The sequence below is a fragment of the Canis lupus genome, chromosome 6, assembly GCF_011100685.1.
Source record: "Canis lupus familiaris isolate Mischka breed German Shepherd chromosome 6, alternate assembly UU_Cfam_GSD_1.0, whole genome shotgun sequence".
NCBI lineage: Eukaryota > Metazoa > Chordata > Mammalia > Carnivora > Canidae > Canis > Canis lupus.
The window spans coordinates 38584487-38606131 of record NC_049227.1 but is presented as its reverse complement, the minus strand read 5'-3'; the positions used below and the strand labels follow the sequence as shown (position 1 = coordinate 38606131).

Here is a 21645-nt window from a genome sequence, read left to right as displayed (position 1 = left end):
AGGCTGAGTTGGTGTCATGATTTTTATATATTACTCTGTTTGATCTTGATACATAAATACCCACCCTCATCCCTGCCCTGCAGCGCGCCAGGCCCTTAGAAAATATAGACCTATAGAGATTCAAAACTCAGCTCTGCCTCACCTGCCCCGCCACCTACCTGGGGCCCTTGGCCCCCAAAGCTGGTCCCTGCTCCCAACGAGCCTTTGCCCAGCTTCCCGGGGTGGGGAGGGCACCAGGCCCCTCTGGAAGACGCTCAGGACCATTAGAGGAAAGGAAGCCAGAAGGCACCGGCGGCCCCCATGGCCCGGCCTTCAGGTCCTTCGGAAGAGGTTGCTTAGGAAGCCGCCGGCGGGCCCAGGACCCAGGCGCAGCGAGAAGCGCGGGGCGGCGCGGCGCGGGACGGCTCCCGCCGCACTTAGCTCCTTCTGTCGTTGGGAGCGCAGCTGCTGGCCGATCACCACCTGCATGTCGTCCTGCGGGCGGGCGGCTCAGTCGGTCCGCGTGGCCACGTGTCGGCCACGCCTCCCAGACGCCGGCCCCGGCCCCGCCCCCGCCGGCCCCGCCCCTCACCTGCCAGGCCTCCAGCTCTTGCGTCAGCGCCACCTTCTGGCGGATAGTGCGAAGCAGCTCCCGGGAGAGCGAGTCCCGCTCCAGAGAGACGCGGCCGAGCTCCAGGGACAGTTCCAGCGCCCTGCGGGCAAGAGGGGCAGAGAGTGGGCCCGGGGGTGGCGGGAGCTGCCGGACCCGGACGGGAGCGGTGCGGCTAACACCGAAAACAGGGTCGGAGGGCCGCTGGTGGGTGCGGAGGCCGGGGTGGACGGTGGAGAGGCTCACTTGTTCACAGCTTCGTCCCGGTCCGAGAGGGCGCCGCTGAGGGCCTCGTCGGGGTCGCCATGCGTCCGCAGCTCCTTCTGCCTTTGCAGCTCCTCCCGCAGAGACTGTAGCTCTGCCCGCTGCAGCGCGACCTGTGGGCAGGGAAAGGTGAGGAGGGGCAGCCAGGCCCTCCGCCAGCCCCACAGACCCTCCCCGCAGCCGCAGCCTGTGCTGGAGACCAAGCTGAGCCCCCGGGCTGGCGCAGGGTGAGGTGGGGCAGGGTCGGTTGGGTGGTGTAAGTCTGCAGAAAGGATGCTGGTGGAAGCACTAGGAGGTGGGACCAAGGAGGGGAATGTGGTCCAGGAAGTCTTCCTGGAAGAGGTGGCGTACGGCCAGCTCTTGAAGCATGACTACAGGTTTGTTGGGATGAAGATAGATCCAGGTAGAGGGGCGCAGGCTCAGAGGTGTAGATGGGCAAGAGAAACTGGCGTTGGAATGGGCTCCGCGTCCAGCGCTATGCTCCCACTCCCACACCTCATCCTGAAGCCCGGCCACTTCGGCCTCCTTCTCCTCTAGTATATCCCCTGGCCTCAGGGATGCTCGCTTCTTGGGAGGCTCCAAGCTCTCCTCTTGGGGCGAAGGCTGGTGGCTGAACGCTTCTTGGATCTCGGGGGACGGAGTGTTCTGTTGACCAAAGGGATGGGTCAGCGAGGTGTCGGACCTCCTGCGCGAAGGGGGCGCGGCGGAGTCTGCAGGGCACGGGGGCCGGGGGGCGCCAGCTCACCGGGGCAGCTCCGCGGGCGTCAGCCTTCGGGTCCTGGCCGCTGTCGAGGCTGTGAGCCAGCTCCGACTGCAGTGAGGCTCCCGACAAGTCGGCGTCCCGAAGGCGCGACTCCTCCTCCAGCTCCGAGACGCGCCTCTGCAGCCCCCGCAGCGCTCTCAACGCCTCCCCCGCCTCGCAGCGCGCGCGCTCCAGCTGCGGAGGGACAGACAGGCGGACAGGAGCATGCGCAGTCCGCCCCGTGCGCCCGGCGGCCTCATCCCGCCTCGACCTGCTGGGGGCGCCGGCGCGCCACCGAGAGCCGGGCAGCCCGCGCGCCGTGGCGCCCCAGCAGCTGGCTCCTCTCTGGACGGCCGACGGCCGGCGGCCTTGGGCGCGCAGTTGCCCCTGGCGGATACCAATTTCCTCATCTATAAAGTAGGGTGCGGACAGGTGCCCTCGCTTTAAATTTTCCCATCACCCTCCCTCCAGCCCCGCCCCATCAGGTCACCTGGCAGAGTCCCTCCCCTTCCCCCGACCTGTTGGCCCAAATCGTTAATGGGTCATCCAGCGCCCTACTCGTGTCTCACCCTCACCGCGGCGCTCTACCATTCCCATCCCATCTCGCAGACAAGGAAACTGAGGCTGGGCGTCCCACAATAGTAAGAAGGGGTGTTGGGATAAGAGCCCATATTATTTGACCACAAAGACCTCGAACATCGGCCCATGCTGCCTCTTGTCATTTCCTTTTGCTCATCTCCACTGCCCCAGACCTAGTCCAAGTCCCGGTCATCTCTGGCCCCAGCCTCCGCCCTGGCCTCCCAAGTGCCAGGCTCTGATGCCCTCTAAAAGCATACCACCCCTGCTCAATACCCTTCTGAGGCTCCCACTTGCCCTTTGGCTAATGCCCAGGCTCTCCTGGCCCAGCTTCTGGGGCTCCCAGTGATCCAGCTTGGCCTCATCTCCCAGGAAGCCCTGAGGCAGTGGTCAATGCCCTGGTCAGATGCACCCACCCCGCCCAGCCCCACTGGTCACCTCCAGGCTATGCTCTCGCTTCTCGCGCCTCAGCAGCAGCAGCTCTTCATGGGTTGCCTGTAGCCTGCCCTGGCCCTTCTCCACCTCCTCGCGCAGGTCCCGGATCTGGGCCTCCAGGTCCTGCCGGCGGCTCTGCAGCATCTGGTTCTGGGGAAAGACCTCAGGGCTGGAGGGGAAGTGCTGGGCCAGCCCCAGACGGCCCCCAGCCCCAGCTGGGACTCACCTCCCCTTGCAGACTCTCCAGCCGCATCCTCAGCTCTGCTCCTGCCAGGACCTGAGCCTGGCACTGCCCCCGAAGGCCATCCAGTTCCCTCTGAAGTTCCTGCTCAGTCTGGGAGGCCTGTAGAGGGGAAGGCGGGGGAGGCCTCGCTGGTCCAAGCCTTACCACCAAGCCCAGTGCACCCACCCCCACACGGGGACACAGCCATCTGCCCTGGTCCTGCCTGGGGATGTGGGGTCAGCATGCTCCCACCTGGGCGAGCTGCTGGCTGAGCCGGAGGTTCTGCTCGCTGAGTTCAGTGAGGGCCCGTGCCCGCTCACGCCCGCTGTCCTGCTGCTCTGAACGCTGCTCCCCGAGCTGGGCCCGCAGGGCCTCCACGTCCCCCTCCAGCTCCACCGCTCTGGCCTCCCACTCGGCTCCCCGGGCTGCCAGGCCCTGGCGGAGCTCATGGTTCTCCTGCTGCAGCCGCTGTGGGGCCGCAACACAGAGTCAGGGACAGGGAGGTGAGGCAGTAAGCACGCGGACCCAGAGGGCGTCCGAGCGGGCCGAGACACGCAGACACGCCATGCAGGGAAGCCAGCTGGAGGAGCAGGCAGGGAGCCTAAGGCAGAGTCTCGGGGAGGTGGGTTTCCAGGTCAGGAGGAGCTGACCGGGACCGGAGTGGAGCGGGGCTCCCCGATGCCCACTCACCTCTGGCTGCTGCCTGGGCTTCTGGAGCCGAGATCGCAGGCGCCGTTTTTGGCGTCTGAGTCTGGCAGAATGGAAGCCCCGGCCCATGGCCTCGCACACCGATGCTCCAGGGGCTCTGGAGGTTCAGCCTCTGCTCAGCCCCTCACCCCCAGCGCCTCTTGGCCAGCTCCCTCTAATTAACCCTGGCCAGCCCCGCCTGGGCTCCGTGCCTCTGCATGCCCTCTCCAAAACCTGTCCAACCAGCAGGGGGACGCTCTTGGCACACCCAGGTCCCCCGCTTGGGGAGGCGGCAAGTGGGGGGGCAGCTTCGGCCCCTGCCCCCATAAACTCTCAAAGCAGGAAGGTGGTACTGACCATATCGCTGCTGCAATTATTAGCAGGCGCTCCTGCTGGGCCAGTTGTTACTGTTTTCCTGGTATCATTTCATTTAATCAACCACAGTTAGAATCGTTAATGTGCTTATTTTATATATGAAGAGCCTGGGGCTCAGAGAGGTTGAAGGCCCTGCCCAAGGACACACAGTAAATTAGTGAGGCAGGGATTCCAACCCAGGTGGCCAAACTCTTAAGCAAATATCGGGGAGCAACACAGCTCTAGGATTGGACTCCCCAGGGTCAGGATCCAATTGTCCTGGACGGTACCCCGCTCTGCTGCTGCTTTGTGGTTAGACAACTCCCCTAATGTCTCCAGGTTCCAGCCATGTAGCCACCCGCCCAGTGTTTCCTGAGCTCCTCCTGTTGTGGGGTCTGGCTATCTGCAGTCAGTGAGACCACCAAGCTCCCTGCCTCCAGCAGCTGAGTCTAGAGAGTCACAGGCAAACGGACAGGGGTAGGTTGGGGTCCTTTAAAGAGAAGCAATGTTCGAATTCACACCTAAAGCACAGGAAAGAAGAGGACTACACCGAGGAATGGCAAGTGCAAAGATCCTGAGAAAACACGCAGGTTACTCAAGGCCCTGCAAAGAGGTCCTGTGGGAGGACAGTGGCGCAGCAGCCGAGGCCGCACTTGGGGACTGTCAGGCCTTGATGAAGAGTCTCAGTGTCATTGTAAATGTGATGGGGAGCTGCCGGGAGATTTTAGGCAAGGACCGAAGTGATCATATTTGCAATTTTTGGAGATCCTTCTGGCTGCCTTAGAATGGAGCACGGAGAATGGGCTCCAGGGGGCAGAGAGTGGAAGGGGGGGACAATTATGGAGGCGGCTGCGGGGCTGGGTCAATGTTGGCTGCGGCTAGCTTGGTAGCTGGAGAGACCATGAGAAGTGGGAGGATTAAGAATCTAGTTTAGGGGCAGCCCGGGTGGCTCAGGGGTTTAGTGCTGCCTTCAGCTCAGGGCGTGATCCTGGAGACCCGGGATCGAGTTGCACATCGGGCTCCCTGTGTGGAGTCTGCTTCTCCCTGTGTCTCTGCCTCCCACCCCGTGTCTCTCATGAATAAATAAATTAAAAAAAAAAAAAGAATCTAGTTTAGAGGCAAGATCCACAGCGCTTGCACACGCGGGAGAAGCGAGGTCATGAGCTGCTCGGGCTCTGGTCCTGAGGTGGGAAGCCAGGATGAGGACCACACGTGATGGGGGCAGAGAATCAAGATTGCAGCTTATGTTGAGATGCCCATTAGGTGGCCTGGGGAGGGGGTGTGGGGCATAAGCTCCCCAGGCCCATCTCGGGACAGTGGTTGGGGCTACCTGGATGCTGGAATCAGTGGTGCCCGGGGTGTTTAGGGGGCCAGATGTGACCCCCCAGAATAACTTTGTGGCTGAGGACAGCCTGGGCAGAGGGGGGATTTCTTCCTACATCACAGGATTAGGTGAGAGGCGGTGGAGGTAATGCATGGAAAGGGCTTCACCCAGAGCCAGGCAGGGCGGGTGTTCAGTAACTGCTGGCTGGGGTTCTGCCATCCTGCTGAGGAGCCAGACCCAGGATTCACAGAAGGCCGGTGGCTTGCCCAGGGTCACACAGCCAGGCAGAGTCTGAACCCACATCTGGACTTGACCTCAGAGCCCATGTCCTACACCACGGAGAATACTCCCGGGAAGACAGTCCAGTCCTGAACGTGGTTGCAGGCATTCCCGGCCTGGCCGTCCTCCCCCTGCCTGGCTGTCCTCCCCCTGCCCACCGGCCAGGAGCCTCCTCCCTGTCCACAGCCTGCTCCCCGCACCCCCGCCCGGCCCGGCCCTGCCCCTGCAGCCAGCTCACTTCCTCACGCTCAGCGTGCTGGGTGCTCAGTGTCTCCAGCTGCCGCTGTAGCTCCTCATTGCGCTCCAGAAGCATCTTGCCAAGCTCCGCGGCCAACAGCACATCCTTCTCCTTCTGCTGCAGCTGTAGGGCCAGGTCCTCAGGCTCCTCTGGCCCTGGGCCCCCTCCCAGGAAGGAGTCCCTCCTTTCCAGCACAAAGGGGAAGAAGCCCTCATTGCCACTGGGGGAGGCACCTCCTGAGAGCAGCCCCGACAGGAAGCTTGGTCCTTGGGGGGAGCTCATGGCACCTGCAGCGTCTGTGGGCACAGGTGGGTCAGTGGGGACAGGTAGCTACAGCACACTCTACTCTGCAGCCAGGGGGACCTGCCCCCTGCTGGTCAAGACCTGGCCCTCTCCGTCCTGCAGCCAGGGCTTCCCTGGGCCACGAAGGGTTAATGATCTGTATCTTGGCCACCCAGCTCCGTTAATGTCCCCGGGGTAAACTGAGGCAGGGAGCACAAGGAAACGAGCTGCCTTTGGCAGACATCCTCTGCCCCCAGGTAACTGTGCCCCGGTGCCCCAGGACCTCAGGTCACCGTGCTGAGAGTGCCCCCCCACTTCCCACGCCTCAGCTGTTCTGGCTCCCAGCTCCTTAGCAGCAGGGAAACTCTTCCTAGAAACCAAGTTCTCAGGGACTCAGGACTCAGATGAGCGCAGCCCCTTCCCCTCCCAAGAATACCGGCCTTGGGAACGCAGGTGGGCAGAACCGGTCCTCCCATTCTGGAGTGTTGGCCCCAGTTTTCCGGGGCCCAGGTGGCAGGCCCAGGGCAGGGCCAGGTAACAGGTTGTGCCAGCAGAGTGCTGCCCGGCCACTCCAGGTTTCTGTTTACTTCCCGGCCCGCCCCGGAGGACGGCAGCCTGGTGGCACTCTCCGGGGGCTGCTCAGGGCCCAGCGGTCCAGGGTCTCAGGGGGAGACCACACAGCAGACTTCCAGGGCAGGGCCCCCCTCCAGCCCTCTGGAAGCCCCCCACTCCCTACACACACGCACACACCTGTCCCTCCTCCTCTCGCCTCTCCAGGTGTCCGAGCCCAGCCCTACCCGCGGGACCCGTGGTCCGGGTAGTCCCAGCCCAGCGGGGACCCCGAGTCTCCCTGACGCGGCCCCTGTGGACCCCACCCGCTCCGGAGTCCCGGGGGCGACCCCTGTCCCCCGCCTCCGGCACCGAGCTGCCGGTGGGCACCCCGACCCAGGCATCTGGGCCTCCAGCTCCTCGACCCCTCAGCCCCCAGCCCCCAGCCCCCCCGCGCCTGAAGCGCAGCGACCACCGCCTTCCCGCCGCCGCCCCCGCTGGCGGGGCCCAGGAGTCAGGCCGGGCCTCCCCGTGCCCCGGCGCCCGCGCCCCGACCCTGCCAGCCCGGGGCGCCCCCCAGGCTCTCACCCGCCGCCGCCGCGCTCCCTCCAAGGTCCCCGCGGTCCCCAATCCCCTCTTCCGGAGGCGGTGCCAGGTGCCGGGCCGGCGCAGGTGAGGGGGCGGTGCCGCGGGCGGGACTGGGGCGCCCCCTGGCGGCCCGAATGGCCGGGCTGCGGCCTGCGGCCTCCCGCGGGCTCCCCCGCACCCACCGACCTGCTGCGGTCGGAAGCCACGCCCCGTGGACTGAGCGCCTGCAGGGTGCGAACCCCGCGCGGGGCACAGACTTCGCCCCCTCCCCCCCACTGCCCTGCGGAATCGGACAGCATGAGAACGACAGGGACGAATAGAACATATTAAGCACCCTGCTAAGGAAGCTCTTTTATAGACACAACTACTTTACTTTTACAACATCCTAATGAAGCAGGAACTATGATCCCCATTTTACAGGTGCGGAAGCCGAGGCTAGGGGGTGCCCTAACTTGCTGGGGCTCACTGGGCAGAACTTGAATGGGAACCACAGCAGTGTGACTTTGGGGTGCATGCTCTTATGCAGATTCCCTCGCTGAGGCCTTGGCCTGTGTGGTTCTGAACTGGACTCGAGGCTGGACTCCATGCTCCCGTCCAAGGACAGAGGACTGGAGGATTCAGGGCCGGCAGCCGGGACATGTGTGGGGCTGCCCCGGCCATGGCCTTGTGGCTGGTGGGGAGTCTCTAGACTCCCAGGGCTCCCTGGGGCTGGTACGGGGGGGGGGGGGGGGGGGGGGGGGGGGGGGGGGGCCTCCTGGCCTGGTGGGCGGGGCACACGGAAGGCTGGAAGGAACAGTGGTGTGCTGGTTTTTAATAGCAGGCTTTCAGGGGGAAAAAGAAAGCCCCGATTGTTGACTTGGCAATATCGAGGTATAGGATTCCCTGCATGGCTGACTTCAAGCTACGGACATGACCTTATGGAACATGAAGTTGGGCAGAGATGTGTACTATGGCTTTTGTCAGCTAGTACTTACTGGCTGGCTCCCATACACCCCTGGCTGGCACCAGGACTCCCGAGTCTGGGGGGCCTGGGGGCCTTGCTGCCTGGTCCTAGAGAAATAAGAAAGATGGGAGTTGGAACTCCCGACCTGGGGAAAAACGGTGCAAGGACTCATTGGACGTGTGGTTTAGGGGCTGGGACTTCTGGGTCCTGGGAGGGCTGGGACAAGGTTTCCTGCCAACATAGAGTAGGGGTGCCAGTTACCTTTGCAAAGAGGTCTGAGGGCTGCAGGGCCAAGGTAGGCCACCATGTTTTCCCATAGCACCTGCGACGACAGCCGGGTGGACTTTGGGGATGCCTCCATCTCCTCTTGGTACCACCATCTGACCCCCTGAAATGCAAGGATCACCGTGAGTCCCACCCACACCCATTCTTAGCACACATTCCCTGACCCCCCTTCTGCCAGGTAGGGGGCTGGACTCACCTGGTGATGAAGTGGTCAAGGCCTTACTCCCAGGTTCCAAAGCCACCCAGGAGCTGGGGTGGGGGTGGGGCATAGATCTATAAACCAGAAACAGACCGATAAAGCAGTACACACAGCAAAGGAGCTTGGCTCGTGCGCACTGGCATCACCTGGCTTTGGGCTGAATCCCAGTCTGGTCGCACACCTGTGTCAGTTAGCTGATTAACCTCTGCAGCCCTCACTTTACCAGTCTGTAAAATGGGGGTGATAATAATTGTTAGCTTATAGGGTTGTGGGGCTAAAGGAAGGTTCGAGTCCTGGTGGTGGCCCTCAGCAGGGCCAGAGCAGGCCCATGGAGGTGACTCACCACGTGTGCTCTGGTGTAGCTCCTCCTCACAGCCACCCTGTGAGGTCCGATGGTTCGCAGAGCAGACACCAGCTCATGGAGACCCAGAGATCTACCTGTGTCCACACCGGAGGCCCCAGCCCCGCTTGGCAGCCCCAGTCACTCTTTGGTCGTTTGGATCAGCGCCCTGCCTCCTCTGGACCCAGCTGCCCAGACTGGACCTGAGGCCTGGCCTCCCTGCCTGCTCCCTACCCCCTTTCCCCCAGCCTCCCTGCTCATTCCAGGAAGGAAATGTATAGAAGGGCCAGAGTGGCCCCAGGGAGGCCCTAGGAGGGCTGGGACACGTCCAGTGAGGGCAGGGGAGATAACCCAGCCTTACAGGTCTCCAGGCCCGCGCTCAAGCATCCAGCTTCCTGCAGCCTCTGGGCCCATGCCCACCCTAGCACCCTTCCCCCCAGCTGCTGGGCCACTGCCATGCCAAGCCTTGGCTCCAGCACCTCCGGCCTCGGGAGGCCCTCACAGACCTCACAGAGCTGGGGCAGCCAAGGCTGGCATCCAGGCCGGCAGAAGGACCCTGCCACGCAGGCAAGCCTGTGGGAATGGCCCAGGTCCAGACCCAGGCGCCTCCAGGCTTCTACACAGAGACAAGGTCCACCAACAATTAGTTGTATTGTTTGGAGTGTTTTAAGCCTCTATATAAAATGTTTCACACTGGATGCGTTGTTCCTCAGCTTACTTTTTCCACTTAACCTGATGTTTCCAAGTTTCTTCCCATCCAAAAAAAAAAAAAATCACGAAAAACGCACAAAAAAAATTCAGCTTCATTCAAGTAGGTATTTTTTTCCTAAGGCTGCTGTGACAAAGTACTACAGACCGGGTGGCTGAAACAACAGCAATTTATTGTCTCAGCTCTGGAGGCCAAAAGTCCAAAATCAAAGTGGGGGCAGGGTTGGTTCCTTCTAGAGGCTCTGAGGATGAAATCTGTCCCATGCCTCTCCTAGCTTCCGGTGGCTGCCGGGGTCCTTGGTGTTCCTTGGCCAGGAAGAGCAGCACTCCAATCTCTGCCTGCCTCCTCACATGGCCTGGCCTCCCCCTCCGGGTCGTCTCTGTGTCTCTGTGTCTCAGATCTCTCTCTACTTTCTCTTATCACTACCCCTTGATGTAAAGCCCACGATTGTCTCATCTTGAGTTTTTGGTTTTTTTTTTTTTTTAAGATTTTATTTTGTTATTCATGAGAGATACACAGAGAGAGGCAGAGACACAGACAGAGAGAGAAGCAGGCTCCTCATGGAGCAGGGAGCCCGATGTGGGACTCGATCCTGGGACTCCAGGATCACCCCTGAGCCAAAGGCAGACACCCAACTGCTGAGCCACCCAGGGATCCCTCATCTTGAGATCTTTAACTTTCAACTGCAAAACCTCTATTTCCAAACAACGGCACATTCTCGGGGAGTGGAAATTAGGACTAGGACATCTGTGTTTGGAAACACAATTCAACCCACTACAAGGAATAAATTCTTTTTTTTTTTTTCAAGAGAACACAAATGTAAGTCCAGGAAGGAGGGACAGCAGGAGAGGGAGAGAAAATCCCAAATAGATTCCCTGCTGGGCAAGGAGCCCAACACAAGCTCAATCTCAGGACCCTAGGATCATGAATGACCTGAGCTGAAACCAAAAGTCAGACACTCAACCAGCTGAGCCACCCAGGCGGCCCAGGAGTAATTTTTATAGAATAAAATTCACCAAGTTTAGTGTCCTCATTTGATGAGTTAACAAATGTCTGTGATGGTATAACTCTTCCCACAATCATAGTAGGGAGCACTTTCTTCATCCCAGAGAGCCCCATGACCCTTTGCAGTCAACCTCTCTCCCATACCTAGCAACTGGCGACCACTGGTCGGCTTACTGTCCCTACCATTTTGTCTTTTCCAGAATGCTCTCTAAATGGAATCATGTATAGTACATGGTCTTTTGCACCTGGCTTCTTTGACTTAGCAGAACTCTTAGTTTCTGAGATTCATCCATGTTGTATGTATTAGTGAAATCAATAGTTTTGACAAATTTCGAATCTAAAGAAAAATTGCGGGAATTATATAAAGAATACCTCCACGTAGGCTCACAATTGTGAACATTTTGCCACATATGCTTTATCTCTCTCTTACATGGCACATACCCGCACACATTTTTCTAAACCAATTGGCTACTTCAACTGTCATCTCCTGAGGGCACAGATATTCTATGTAATCATGTACCATTATCACATGTGACAAACTGAACGGTGATAAAATACATACAATAATCTACCTAATATACAGCCCATGGTTTTTAAAAATTTTTTTAAAGATTTTTATTTATTCATAGAAACACAGAGAGAGAATGAGAGGCAGAGACAGGCAGAGGGAGAAGCAGGCTCTATGCAGGGAGCCCAACATGGGACTTGATCCCGGGTCTCCAGGATCATGCCCTGGGCTGCAGGCGGCGCTAAACCGCTGCGCCACCGGGGCTGCCCACAGCCCATGTTCTAATGTTCCCAGTAATGCCCTTTTTTTTTTTTTTTAATGCCCTTTTTAGATGATGTTTTCATTGATCCAGGATGAAATCGAAGACCACATACTATATTTAGCTGTCATTTCTCTTCAGTCTTCTTTACTGTGAAATAGTCCATTGGGTGCCTGGGTAGCTCTATCAGTTAAGCGCCTGACTTGATTTCAGCTCAGGTCACAATCTCAGGATCATGAGATAGAGCTCCCGCCCCCACCTCCCCAACTGCAATCAGACTCCACACTCAATGGGGAGTCTGCTTCTCTCTTTCTCCTTCTGCCCGTCACTGTGCTTGCATTCTTGTTCTCTCTCCCTCTCTCTCTCTCTCAATAAATAGATAAACTTTTTAAAAAAGATTTTATTCATTTATTCATGAGAGACACAGAGAAAGAAGCAGAGACACAGGCAGAGGGAGAAGCAGGCTCCCTGTGGGGAACCCGATGTGGTACTCAATCCCAGGACCCTGGGATCATGACCTGAGCCAAAGGCAGACCCTCAATCACTGAGACACCCAGGTGTCCCATAAATACACAAACTTAAAACAAAAAAATAGTCCGCTTGTTGGGACGCCTGGCTTGCTCAGTTTATAGAGTGTGCAACTCTTGGTCTTATAGTCATGGGTTCGAGCCCCATGTTGGGTGTAAAGCCTCCTTAAAAAACAAAAGTAAAAAGAGTCTACTTGACCTTTTTTTTTTTTTTTCTAAGCTTCTATTTATTTATTCATGAGAGACACACACAGAGAGAGGCAGAGACACAGGCAGAGGGAGAAGCAGGGTCCGTGCAGGGAGCCTGATGTGGAACTAGATCCTGGGACTCCAGGATCAGGCCCTGGGCCAAAGACAGGCGCTAAACTGCTGGGCCACCCAGGCGTCCCTCTACTTACTTTTTTATGTGTCTTTCAGGACATTGATTTTTCTTCTTTTCTTTTCTTTTCTTTTTTTTTAAGATTTTATTTATTTATTTGACAGAAAGAGAGCACAAGCAAGTGGAGTAGAAGGCAGAGGCAGAAGCAGAGGGAGAGCCTTATGTGGGGCTCAGTCTCAGGACGCTGGGATTACAACCTGAGCAGAAGGCAGATGTTTAACCGACTGAGCCACCTAGGCACCCCAAAATGATAGGATTGTTTTAAATAAGAAATTTCCCCAAAATAAAAATGGGTGGGTCCCTGGGTGGCTCAGCAGTTTAGCGCCTGCCTTTGGCCCAGGGCATGAGTCCCACATCGGGCTCCCTGAGTGGAGCCTGCTTCTCTCTCTACCTGTGTCTCCCTCTCTCTCTCTCTCTCTGTGTGTGTGTGTGTCTCATGAATAAATAAATAAAATCTTTTTTAAAATGCCCTGATTTTTCTTTTTTTAAAGACTCCACGGGACACCTGGCTGGCTCAGTCAATGGACTGTGTGACTCTTGATCTTGGGGTTGTGAGTCAAGTTGAGCCCCATGTTGGGTGTAGAGATTACTTAAGAATAAAAGCATCTAAAATAAAAAAAAAAACTCCAGGCAGCTGTTTTCCAGAATGTTTCTAAGATTTATCCCCAAAGATGCATTTGGATGTAGTTTGTTACTAACTGTATGGTTTTTTTCATCCAATGTTTATGCCCAATTTATTTCTCTACTTTTCTATCAGTGAAGGACTTAGTCTTTTGGCACTTTTTCAATGTTTAAACAACGTTCTAATGCACATCGTTGTACACAGACTTCCATGGAAACATGAATGGGATTCTTATGCTCTTACCCAACCAGAAGTGGAATCAGTAGAGGGGAGGTGTTCCATTGTTCCCCTGCTGTGTAACAACCATCCCATAACTTAGAAGGCTTAAAACAATTATTTGATTTTCTGTTTCACAGGTTTTAGGGCGGCCAGGGTTCTGCTGGGGATTCTTTCTGCTGGGCTCCTATGCAATTGTATGTAAATAGTGGCTGGGGCCAGGATAATCAGAAGTCTTCTTGGCTCCCACATCTGGCACCTGGGCTGGATGGTTGGGTCACTGGATCAACTAGAGCCAGTCAGCATTTCCCTCACCACATGGCCCCTGCCTGTGGCCTGCATGGATGTGCTCACAGTATGGCTATCCCAGACTTCTACATGGTAGCCGCTTCCCCAGCGTAAGGATCCAAGGGGCTTGGGAAGATGCTGCAATGCTTCTTAAGACTCGGCCTTGGAGGTTGAGAATCTCAACCTCAAGGAGCATCACTTCTGTGGCATTCTATTGATCAAGTCACTGGGGCCAATCCAGGCTGCAGGGGAGAGGGTTTGATTCCACCTCTCAATGGGAGGAGTAACAAAGAATTTGCAGCCGTCTTTTATCTACCACAGAGGTTATGCTCTTTAGCTTTATGAAATATGGCCAAACTGGTTTGCAAAGTGTAGGTATTAATTTACACTCTGTAATAAAGAATCTGACTCCATTCTTGATGTTTGGTGGTTGACAGCCTTAAAGCCACATGCCTCCCTCTTGCCTTGTGCTCCACATCTGGGCAAGCTGATAACAAGGCCCTGGTGCACGCTCTCTCTCTCTGGCACTAGAGGGAAATTTAAATCAAGGGACCCAGGATCCCTGGGTGGCACAGCGGTTTAGCGCCTGCCTTTGGCCCAGGGCGCGATCCTGGAGACCTGGGATCGAATCCCACGTCGGGCTCCCGGTGCATGGAGCCTGCTTCTCCCTCTGCCTATGTCTCTGCCTCTCTCTCTCTCTGTGACTATCATAAATAAATAAAAATAAAAAAAATAAATTAGGGGACCCCTGTCCAGTGTGGAGGGGCCCTCAGCCCAGCCTCACCCCTTTACCATAATGAAACCCCTCCTTACTCTCTCAAGCCACTTCTGACCTGCTTGGGGTCTGGCCCTGCTCCCCATAGAAATCCTCATTATGTGAGTAATCAATCTTGTCATAGTCTCTTGGTGTGGGCAGCCTCATCAGTCTTCACATCTGAATCAAATTTTAAGTGAAGATTTGACCCCATAGTGGGGCAACCACAAAACACACTCCTGACAGCAGCACATGAATTGCACCTGGCTCACACCTGGCTAAAACTTGGCATTATCAGACTTTAAACCTTCTGTCAGTCTTATGGCAAACATGCTGTGAAATTATAGAGAAAAAAAAAACTATGTATATCTATATATCTATTACTGACCCCTGGTTGTTGACACAAAGCTCCTAAAACCCTTGTAAGTAGGGTATATAGGGGTGCCAGGGACACGTGGTTCTCCTTACAGTTGGTGTCAGGGAAATAGGATTTGCTAGAATGGACTTTACTGACAGAAACATGGTTTGGGAAGAGAAAGGGGGAAAAGGTGGGTGATGAGGAGCCTCTGAGTCCTAGTGGGTATGTGGTCCCCCATGTGGTAGGGAGCAGCAGCTTTTCTGCATCCAGTGACTCAAGGTAAAAGTTACCAAAGGAATGTAGAGATCCATCCAGCTCCCTGAGAGCTGGTTCACTGGATGCATAAGAAAATGCAAACTAGTAAGAAAAAGACAAAAGATTCAATCCCTTGGTTATTCGTAATGGTTAAATGCAATTAAAAGAGAAGGCTGGGACAACCCTTGGTGCTAGACAAGCTCGGACTTTGGTGAGTCTAAGCTTTGGCCCATTGCTTAAAAGCCACGCCCCCAGGGAGAAGTTACCCAGCGACAACAGAAAGTACCCCGAGACCACTGCTTGCCGAGGAGGTAGTCGATGTAGGGGAGGGCAGAACCGAGGAGCCACTGAAACCAGGGGTCAGCGCGAAGGGGTTGTTTCGTTTCATAGATCACTATCATCGGCTGGCTGAGGAGCCCTTACTGACACAACTGTGAGAATGATTCATGTGGGGGCCGTGCCTTTGGCTGTGGATGCTGCAGAGTGGAAGAGCACGCTGGGGTGAGTCAGGACCTACAGCTCTCTATTAAACAATCACAGATGGCTGCACATGATCCAGACACGCGGGAGGGAAGAGCCAGCCTGGCAGGTGGGATAAAAGCCACTGTAAGGTCCATTTGCCCCAAGGAGGGCTGTCCGCTTCCCCCTACAAACGCCAAGTGGAGCACCCCAGATGATGCAGCGGATGAGCTCTGTACATAAGCCACTCGGGACCGGCCTTAGCAGGGACATTCACCCACTGAATATGCTTTTTACCCAGACACGGTAAATGCTGTGTTTAAGGGATGCCCTTCACTTGATGGGATGAGCACTGGGTGTCTTACTATATTTTGGCAAATTGAATCTAAATTTAAAAACTGTAAAAAAAAAAATAAGGGATGCCCTTTTGGATAGGGCAGTTTGGGAAATCTTATTACATTTGCTGTCTCTACTTCCTCTCATGGGTAAAAGTAAAAATGTGGAGCACCCAGCTAGCTCAGTCAGTAGGGCATGAGACTGTTGATCTTGGGGTTGTGAGTTTAAGCCCCATATATAAGAGATTGCATGAAATTTAAAATTTTTTAAAAGATTTCATTTATTTATTCATGAGAAACACACAGAGAGAGGCAGAGACACAGGCAGAGGGAGGAGCAGGAAGCCTGATGCAGGACTTGATCCCCAAACCAGGATCACACCCTGAGCCAAAGGCAGATGCTCAACCACTGAGCCACCCAGGTGTCCCCATTGTCTGGCTACTTATGTTGGTTTTCCACATCAGTCTTTTTTTATCATTGAGGTGAAATACACACGCATGAGCCCTGCCATCTCGATCATTCTTCTGTGGTACTGATGCCATTCACATCTTGCGGCAGCCATCAGCCCCATCACCCCCGGATACCTCCTCAGCTTCCCACATGGAGACTGACCCCATTAAATACCGACTCCCCGCTCTCGTCCCTTGGCCCCTGGTACCCACCATCTACTCCCTGTCCCTGTGGTTTTCATGACACTAAATACCTCATTAAAGTAGAATCTTACAGTATTTGTCTGCCATTAGGTCTTTTCAGGTATAGTTTCTGTTGGTTTATTTTTTCTCCCTTTGAGTGGGCCACATTTTCCTGTTTCCTTGTATGCCTTTTTTGGGTAAAGATATGTTTCTTTTAGGTGGGGGAAGGGCAGAGGAAGAAGGAGTGTAGACTCCCTGCTGAGCATGGAGCCCAACACAGGGCTGGGTCTCATGACCCTGAGAGGGTGACCTGAGCCAAGTCAAGAGTGGATGCTTAACCGAGCCACCCTGGCGCCCCTGCTTTTTGTTTGTTTGTTTAAGATTTCATTTATTTGAGACACACACAGAGAGAGAGAGCGCGTGAGGACAAGTGTGGGAGGAAGGGCAGAGGGAGAAGCAGATGCCCCACCAAGCAGGGAGCCCAATGTGGGGCTCGATCCCAAGACCCTGGGCTCATGACCTGAGCGGAATCAGATTCTCAACTGACTGAGCCACCCAGGTGCCACCTCCACCCTTTTTATTTTTTATTTTTCTCTCCACCTTTTTTTTCCCTCCACCCCCCTTTTTTTTTCACACCCACCGCGGGGCTTGAAGTCATAACCCCAAGATCAAGACTCACCTGCTGGGGCGCCTAATCTCAGTGTGAGATCAAACCCCACCTGGCACTCGGCACACAGTCTGCTTGAGATTCTCTCTCCCTTTCCCTCTGCCGCTCCCCACTGCGTGCTCTAAAAACAAACAAATAAATACAATCTTAAAAAAAAAAAAACAGTCACCTGCTCCACCTACTGAGCCAGCCAGCCGGCATTGTGATTGTTTGGTGGCACACTAGACATTTGAGTCTAATAATGCCATAGATCTGGACACCAGAGTCTCCTTCCCCCTTTGTTATTGTGCTTGTTGAGTGGTTTTGTTTTTTGCTGGTGTCGCGGGCAGTCTCTGTGCCTGGGAGCAGCCTGCGGGGTACACTTGGGTCTTGTCTGAGCCCTTCCTTGGACAGGTGCAGTCGCTTTCTCACCAGCAAACCCCCCCCCAACACACACACACACACACAATTGTTTTGTGTCAGTGTGGTTTTTTGGGGGCGGGGGCGGGGTGTTTTTTTAGCTGACCTGTGTAAGTTGAAAGTGTGCAACGTGTGGATCTGACACATTAATACACAGCGACGGGGCTACCGCTGTGGCGCTAGCAGACACCTGCAACACACCACATCATGATCATTTTTTCAGGTGGTGAGAACACGTCAGATCTCGTCACCTGGCAGCTTTGCAGTTTGTAAGGCCGGACTGTTGACGCCTGTGCCTGTACTGGACATTAGCTCCCCAGGACTTACTAATCCACTAGTTGCAAGTTCGTGCCCTTACACAGCATCTCCCAGCCCCACTCCCCCACCTCCCGCCCCTGGTTACGGCCATGCTACTCTAGTCTCTGTCTCTATTATATGCAGTTGTTTTGAATGTTCTAGTTTTTAATATCTGGCTCCTGAAAGCAGGAAAGTGAACAATGAAGGGGGAATAAAGTCCCTGGCCTTTGGAATCCGCTGGAAGTCACCTCAGCGGGAGACAGGGGCCTGCCAGGGTTGGGGGAAGGCCCCAGCGGCTGCCCCCCTCCTTGCACTTCTGTGCTGAGATTCCTGGTCCCTGGAGGACAGCGGCCTTCTCCCCCACCTGAGTTCCCGCAAGCAGGGGGGGCTGTCTGCGGGTGGCGGCCAGAGGCTGCTACTGTGCTGAAAGCTGAAATTGGTGGCAGTTGGCCCTCCCTAGCCTCCCTGGAAGTTGTAAGCCGTCCAGGGGACTCTAGAGTTCCAAAAACAGTTTACTTTAGACAGATTCTATTTGTGCAGTATTTGTCCCGGTGGGGAGACAACTCCCAGGGCTTCTTCCTCTACCGTCTTCCCAGAATCTTCTCTGATCCAAGGCCTCTCGCAAGAGTGATTGGGGCAGAGGAGAGAAGCTCCCTGGACTCCTTGACATAGGAGCCCCGCGCACTGTGGCACCAAAATCCCCCTGGTGAAACCCTGCCTTGGGCTACAAGTACATAGGATGTAAAAATGTAAGCGCTGGTTAAGGCCATAAAAGTTGGAATGTTTGGGCAGGCGTGTTCTGCTCCATCTCCTTTACTTAATATTTTATGCAAATGGATATTAAGTCATACTAGGAAACACGCCCCCTACTTAGTATGGTAAAACCAAAACTCACGGATGAGGGGCGCCTGGATGGCTCAGTGGCTGAGCATCCGTCTTCAGCTCAGGTCATGATCCCGGGGTCCTGGGATCGAGTCCTGCGATGGGCTCCTCAACAGAGTGCCTGCTTCTCCTCTCCCTCTGCTGCTCCCCCTGCTTGTGCTCTCTCTCTGTCAAATAAATTAATAGATAAATATCTTTTTTAAAAAAACCTAACCCTGTAGATGAAGTCCTAAATGGAGGCTAACAGGAATGTAAGGGTGGGTGGAATTAAGGTAAAAGTATAGGAATTGGTATGTTGGAACAGGTGTTATGTGCGATGTTTGAATTTCTTAAACCAGATTCTGTTTTAGGGATGGGCATCGTGTCTGACCGGGACATTTCCTCTACCTACTACTGTAAATAAAGTAGGAGGCATCAAGCCCGGAAGCCGTGGAGGAGAGGCTGGAGCGCAGCGAGGGACCAGCTCCCTGCGCTCCGGCCCCTGCGGGGTGTAGACAGGCACCAGCCTGCGCACGCCCCCAGCAACGGTCACTAGGACTTTGGACTCAAGCATTTTCCATTCCAGGGGCATTTTCTACCTTGCTTGCCGACAGATACTGAGGCTACCCTGGGGAGGACTTCAAATGACCTTGGAGCTGTATGCGGGTGTTGTCTTAGTAATGTCAGAGAAACACTCTAATGGGGACAGGCAGTGCCATGAGAAAGTGAAAATGGTTTCTATGGGACCATGCCGGGGTGCCTGGGTGGCTCAGTGGTTGAGGTTCTGCATTGGGCTCAGGTAGTGATCCCGGGGTCCCGGGATGGAGTCCCGCATCTGGCTCCTGGCAGGGAGCCTGCTTCTCCCTCTGCCTGTGTCTCTGCCTCTCTCTGTGTGTCTCTCATAAATAAATAAAACCTTAAAAAAAATAAGGAGCTGCTGGATGCTGTCGTCCCTTGGACGGTGCCCGTAACCTGCTCTCCGCTGACCGACAGAGAGCCGCTGGCTCTGCGGATGGCCGCTCGGAAGTGAACGGACACATCCTGTTTGGAAGGGGAAGGTACAAACAAGTCAGTTCGGTGGGCTGAACTGCGAGCTGTTTTTCCAGCTGTGAAGGAAGAACTGAACGGTGGTTAAAGCCCTTAGGTTTGGTGTCTACGGACTCAGGCGGGAGAACACTGGCAGCCCGGCCTAGTAAAGGGGCGCCCTGTGCTCAGGACCCTCCAGGACCTCATCTGATGTATCTCTTTATCTGTTTAGCTGCATCCTCTGCTGTATCCTTTACTGCATAATAGGCTGGTGCACCTGTTTCTCTGAATCCTATGACTTGTTCTAGCAAATAATTGAAGGGGGGGGGCAGGCTCAGGGGAACCTACAATTTGTAGCCAAATGCCAGAAGTTGTGGGTAACCAGGGGGCCTACTACTTGTGATTGGCATCTGAAGGGGGCACGGGGTGTCCAGAGGGACTGAGCCCTTACCCTGTGGGGTCTGTGTTAACTCCAGGGAGTGTCAGAATCCAACTGAGTTGCAGGACACTCAGCTGGTGTCCCAAATAATTTTTTGATATTGAAGAAAAACCGTACACATGTCTGGTGTGGGAGGCCTCTGAGTGTCCTAGTAGTCTGAGAGTGAAGGAGAAAGGGCAGGAGCAGTGCAGGCCTTTATTACACATGGGATTTACCGTGGAGTGCACTGTGTCCTCACCCCACACTCCCCAACTGCTGTGTTGAAGTCCTAACCCCCAGGGCCTCAGCCTGTGGCTGTTTTTAGAGGCAGGGCCTTTACAGAGGCCACGAAGGCCAAACGAGGCCGTGGGGGTGACCTGACCTTGTCCTGACAGTTTGAGGAGATGCGGGTGCCCAGAGGCAGCAGGGGAGCCGGGCACAGAGGAAAGACCACCATGAGAGAACGAGCCCTGGGAAGCACCCCCTTCAAGCCACCTGCACGCCCAGGAGAGGGACTGAAATGGCAGGAAAAACCACCCTTGCGGGCACCTGGATCTTGGACTTCCAGCCTCCAGAAATAAATTTCCGGCGCCCAGTGCGTGGTATTTTGTTAGCGCAGCTGGCGTCGACGAATACAGGATTTCAATGTTTTAGTTTGTATCTCCAGCTCGCTAATCCCGCTCGTTATTTATTTTGTCTAAAACACAGGGTGCCTCACCGCTGCCGGCTCCAGAGACCGAGCTATTGCGCTCGCACGCAGCTCGCCCCCCTCCCGGAAGCCTCCCCTCCCGGCCCCCTCCGGCCGCCTTCCAGCCCGGGGCTTCCCCGGCGGGGCGGGCCGTGGCTCCGCGGGTCCCCGAGGCTCCGCCGGGTGCAGCGCGTCACCCCTCCACCGTGCTGCGCTCCTGCCCGGGAGGCCGCTCCCGCCCCGCGCCGGTCCTGGGGGGCCGCAGCAGGCACCTGCGGGAGGCGGCGCGGTCTCGGGGCGGCCGGGACCCCCGCGACCCCGGGCTCGGGGGACGAGGGCGGGGAGCCCCGGGGCGCAGCACCGCGCACAGCCGGGCGCCGGCAGGGCGCGCGGGGAGGCGGCCCGGGACCCCGCGGGGGAGGCGAGCGCCCCAGCCTCCGGCCGGCCGCCGCGGGGGCTCAGGGCAGGGCGGCGGGGGCGCCCCGGAGCCTATCCTCCCCGGGGCCCGGCCGAGGCGTGCGGAGAAAGCAGAACAGAAAAAAAAAAAAAAAAGAAAGAAAGCAGGGATCCCTGGGTGGCGCAGTGGTTTGGCGCCTGCCTTTGGCCCAGGGCGCGATCCTGGAGACCCGGGATCGAATCCCACATCAGGCTCCCGGTGCATGGAGCCTGCTTCTCCCTCTGCCTATGTCTCTGCCTCTCTCTCTTTCTCTCTCTGTGACTATCATAAATAAATAAAAAAAATTAAAAAAAAAAAAAAGAAAGCAGAACCGAGCCGGGCCGCGGGGAGTCCCAGCGGACCCGCTTCTGGGAAGAGAAACTCGCGGGCGCGGCGGGCGCACGGGGGGCGGGGGCGCCGGGCCGCGGTTCCTCTCGGGAGCGCCTCGACCGGGCTCTCGGGGTCCCGGGCCGCCGGCCGGCTCCCCCCGGCTCGCGGGGGTCCGAAGCCCGGGCCACTGCCGCGCCGCGCCCCGCCGCTCATCCGGTGCCGCAGCCCTGCCCCGCCCGGGAGGGAGGGGCCGCCCACGGCGCGCGGGGTCCAGCGGGGCCGGCCCGGGACCCAGAGGCCGCCGCGCACTCGGAGCTGCA

General features: G+C 56.3%; 1 protein-coding gene and 1 long non-coding RNA gene across 3 annotated transcripts; both read right to left on the bottom strand.

The window, feature by feature from the left end:
- Positions 1 to 8: 8 nt before the first annotated feature.
- Positions 9 to 7247, bottom strand: BICDL2 (BICD family like cargo adaptor 2). Its single transcript, XM_038540629.1, has 10 exons — positions 7131 to 7247; positions 5712 to 6007; positions 3082 to 3297; positions 2833 to 2949; positions 2610 to 2756; positions 1599 to 1790; positions 1349 to 1498; positions 836 to 966; positions 572 to 692; positions 9 to 474 (listed from the first exon to the last, which is right to left on the bottom strand). The coding sequence occupies exons 2-10, from the start codon at positions 5991 to 5993 to the stop codon at positions 313 to 315; spliced, it is 1518 nt and encodes a 505-aa protein (XP_038396557.1). The 5' UTR covers positions 5994 to 6007; positions 7131 to 7247; the 3' UTR covers positions 9 to 312.
- Positions 7248 to 7879: 632 nt separating this feature from the next.
- Positions 7880 to 9529, bottom strand: LOC119872340. 2 transcript variants are annotated; one of them, XR_005360385.1, is made up of 4 exons: positions 9404 to 9529; positions 8555 to 8631; positions 8335 to 8461; positions 7880 to 8180 (listed from the first exon to the last, which is right to left on the bottom strand). It is a non-coding gene; the product is annotated as an uncharacterized LOC119872340 (long non-coding RNA). The 2 variants fall into 2 exon arrangements; XR_005360384.1 differs by lacking the exon at positions 9404 to 9529 and having other exon boundaries at positions 8555 to 9393.
- Between the last annotated feature and the right edge of the window lie 12116 nt (positions 9530 to 21645).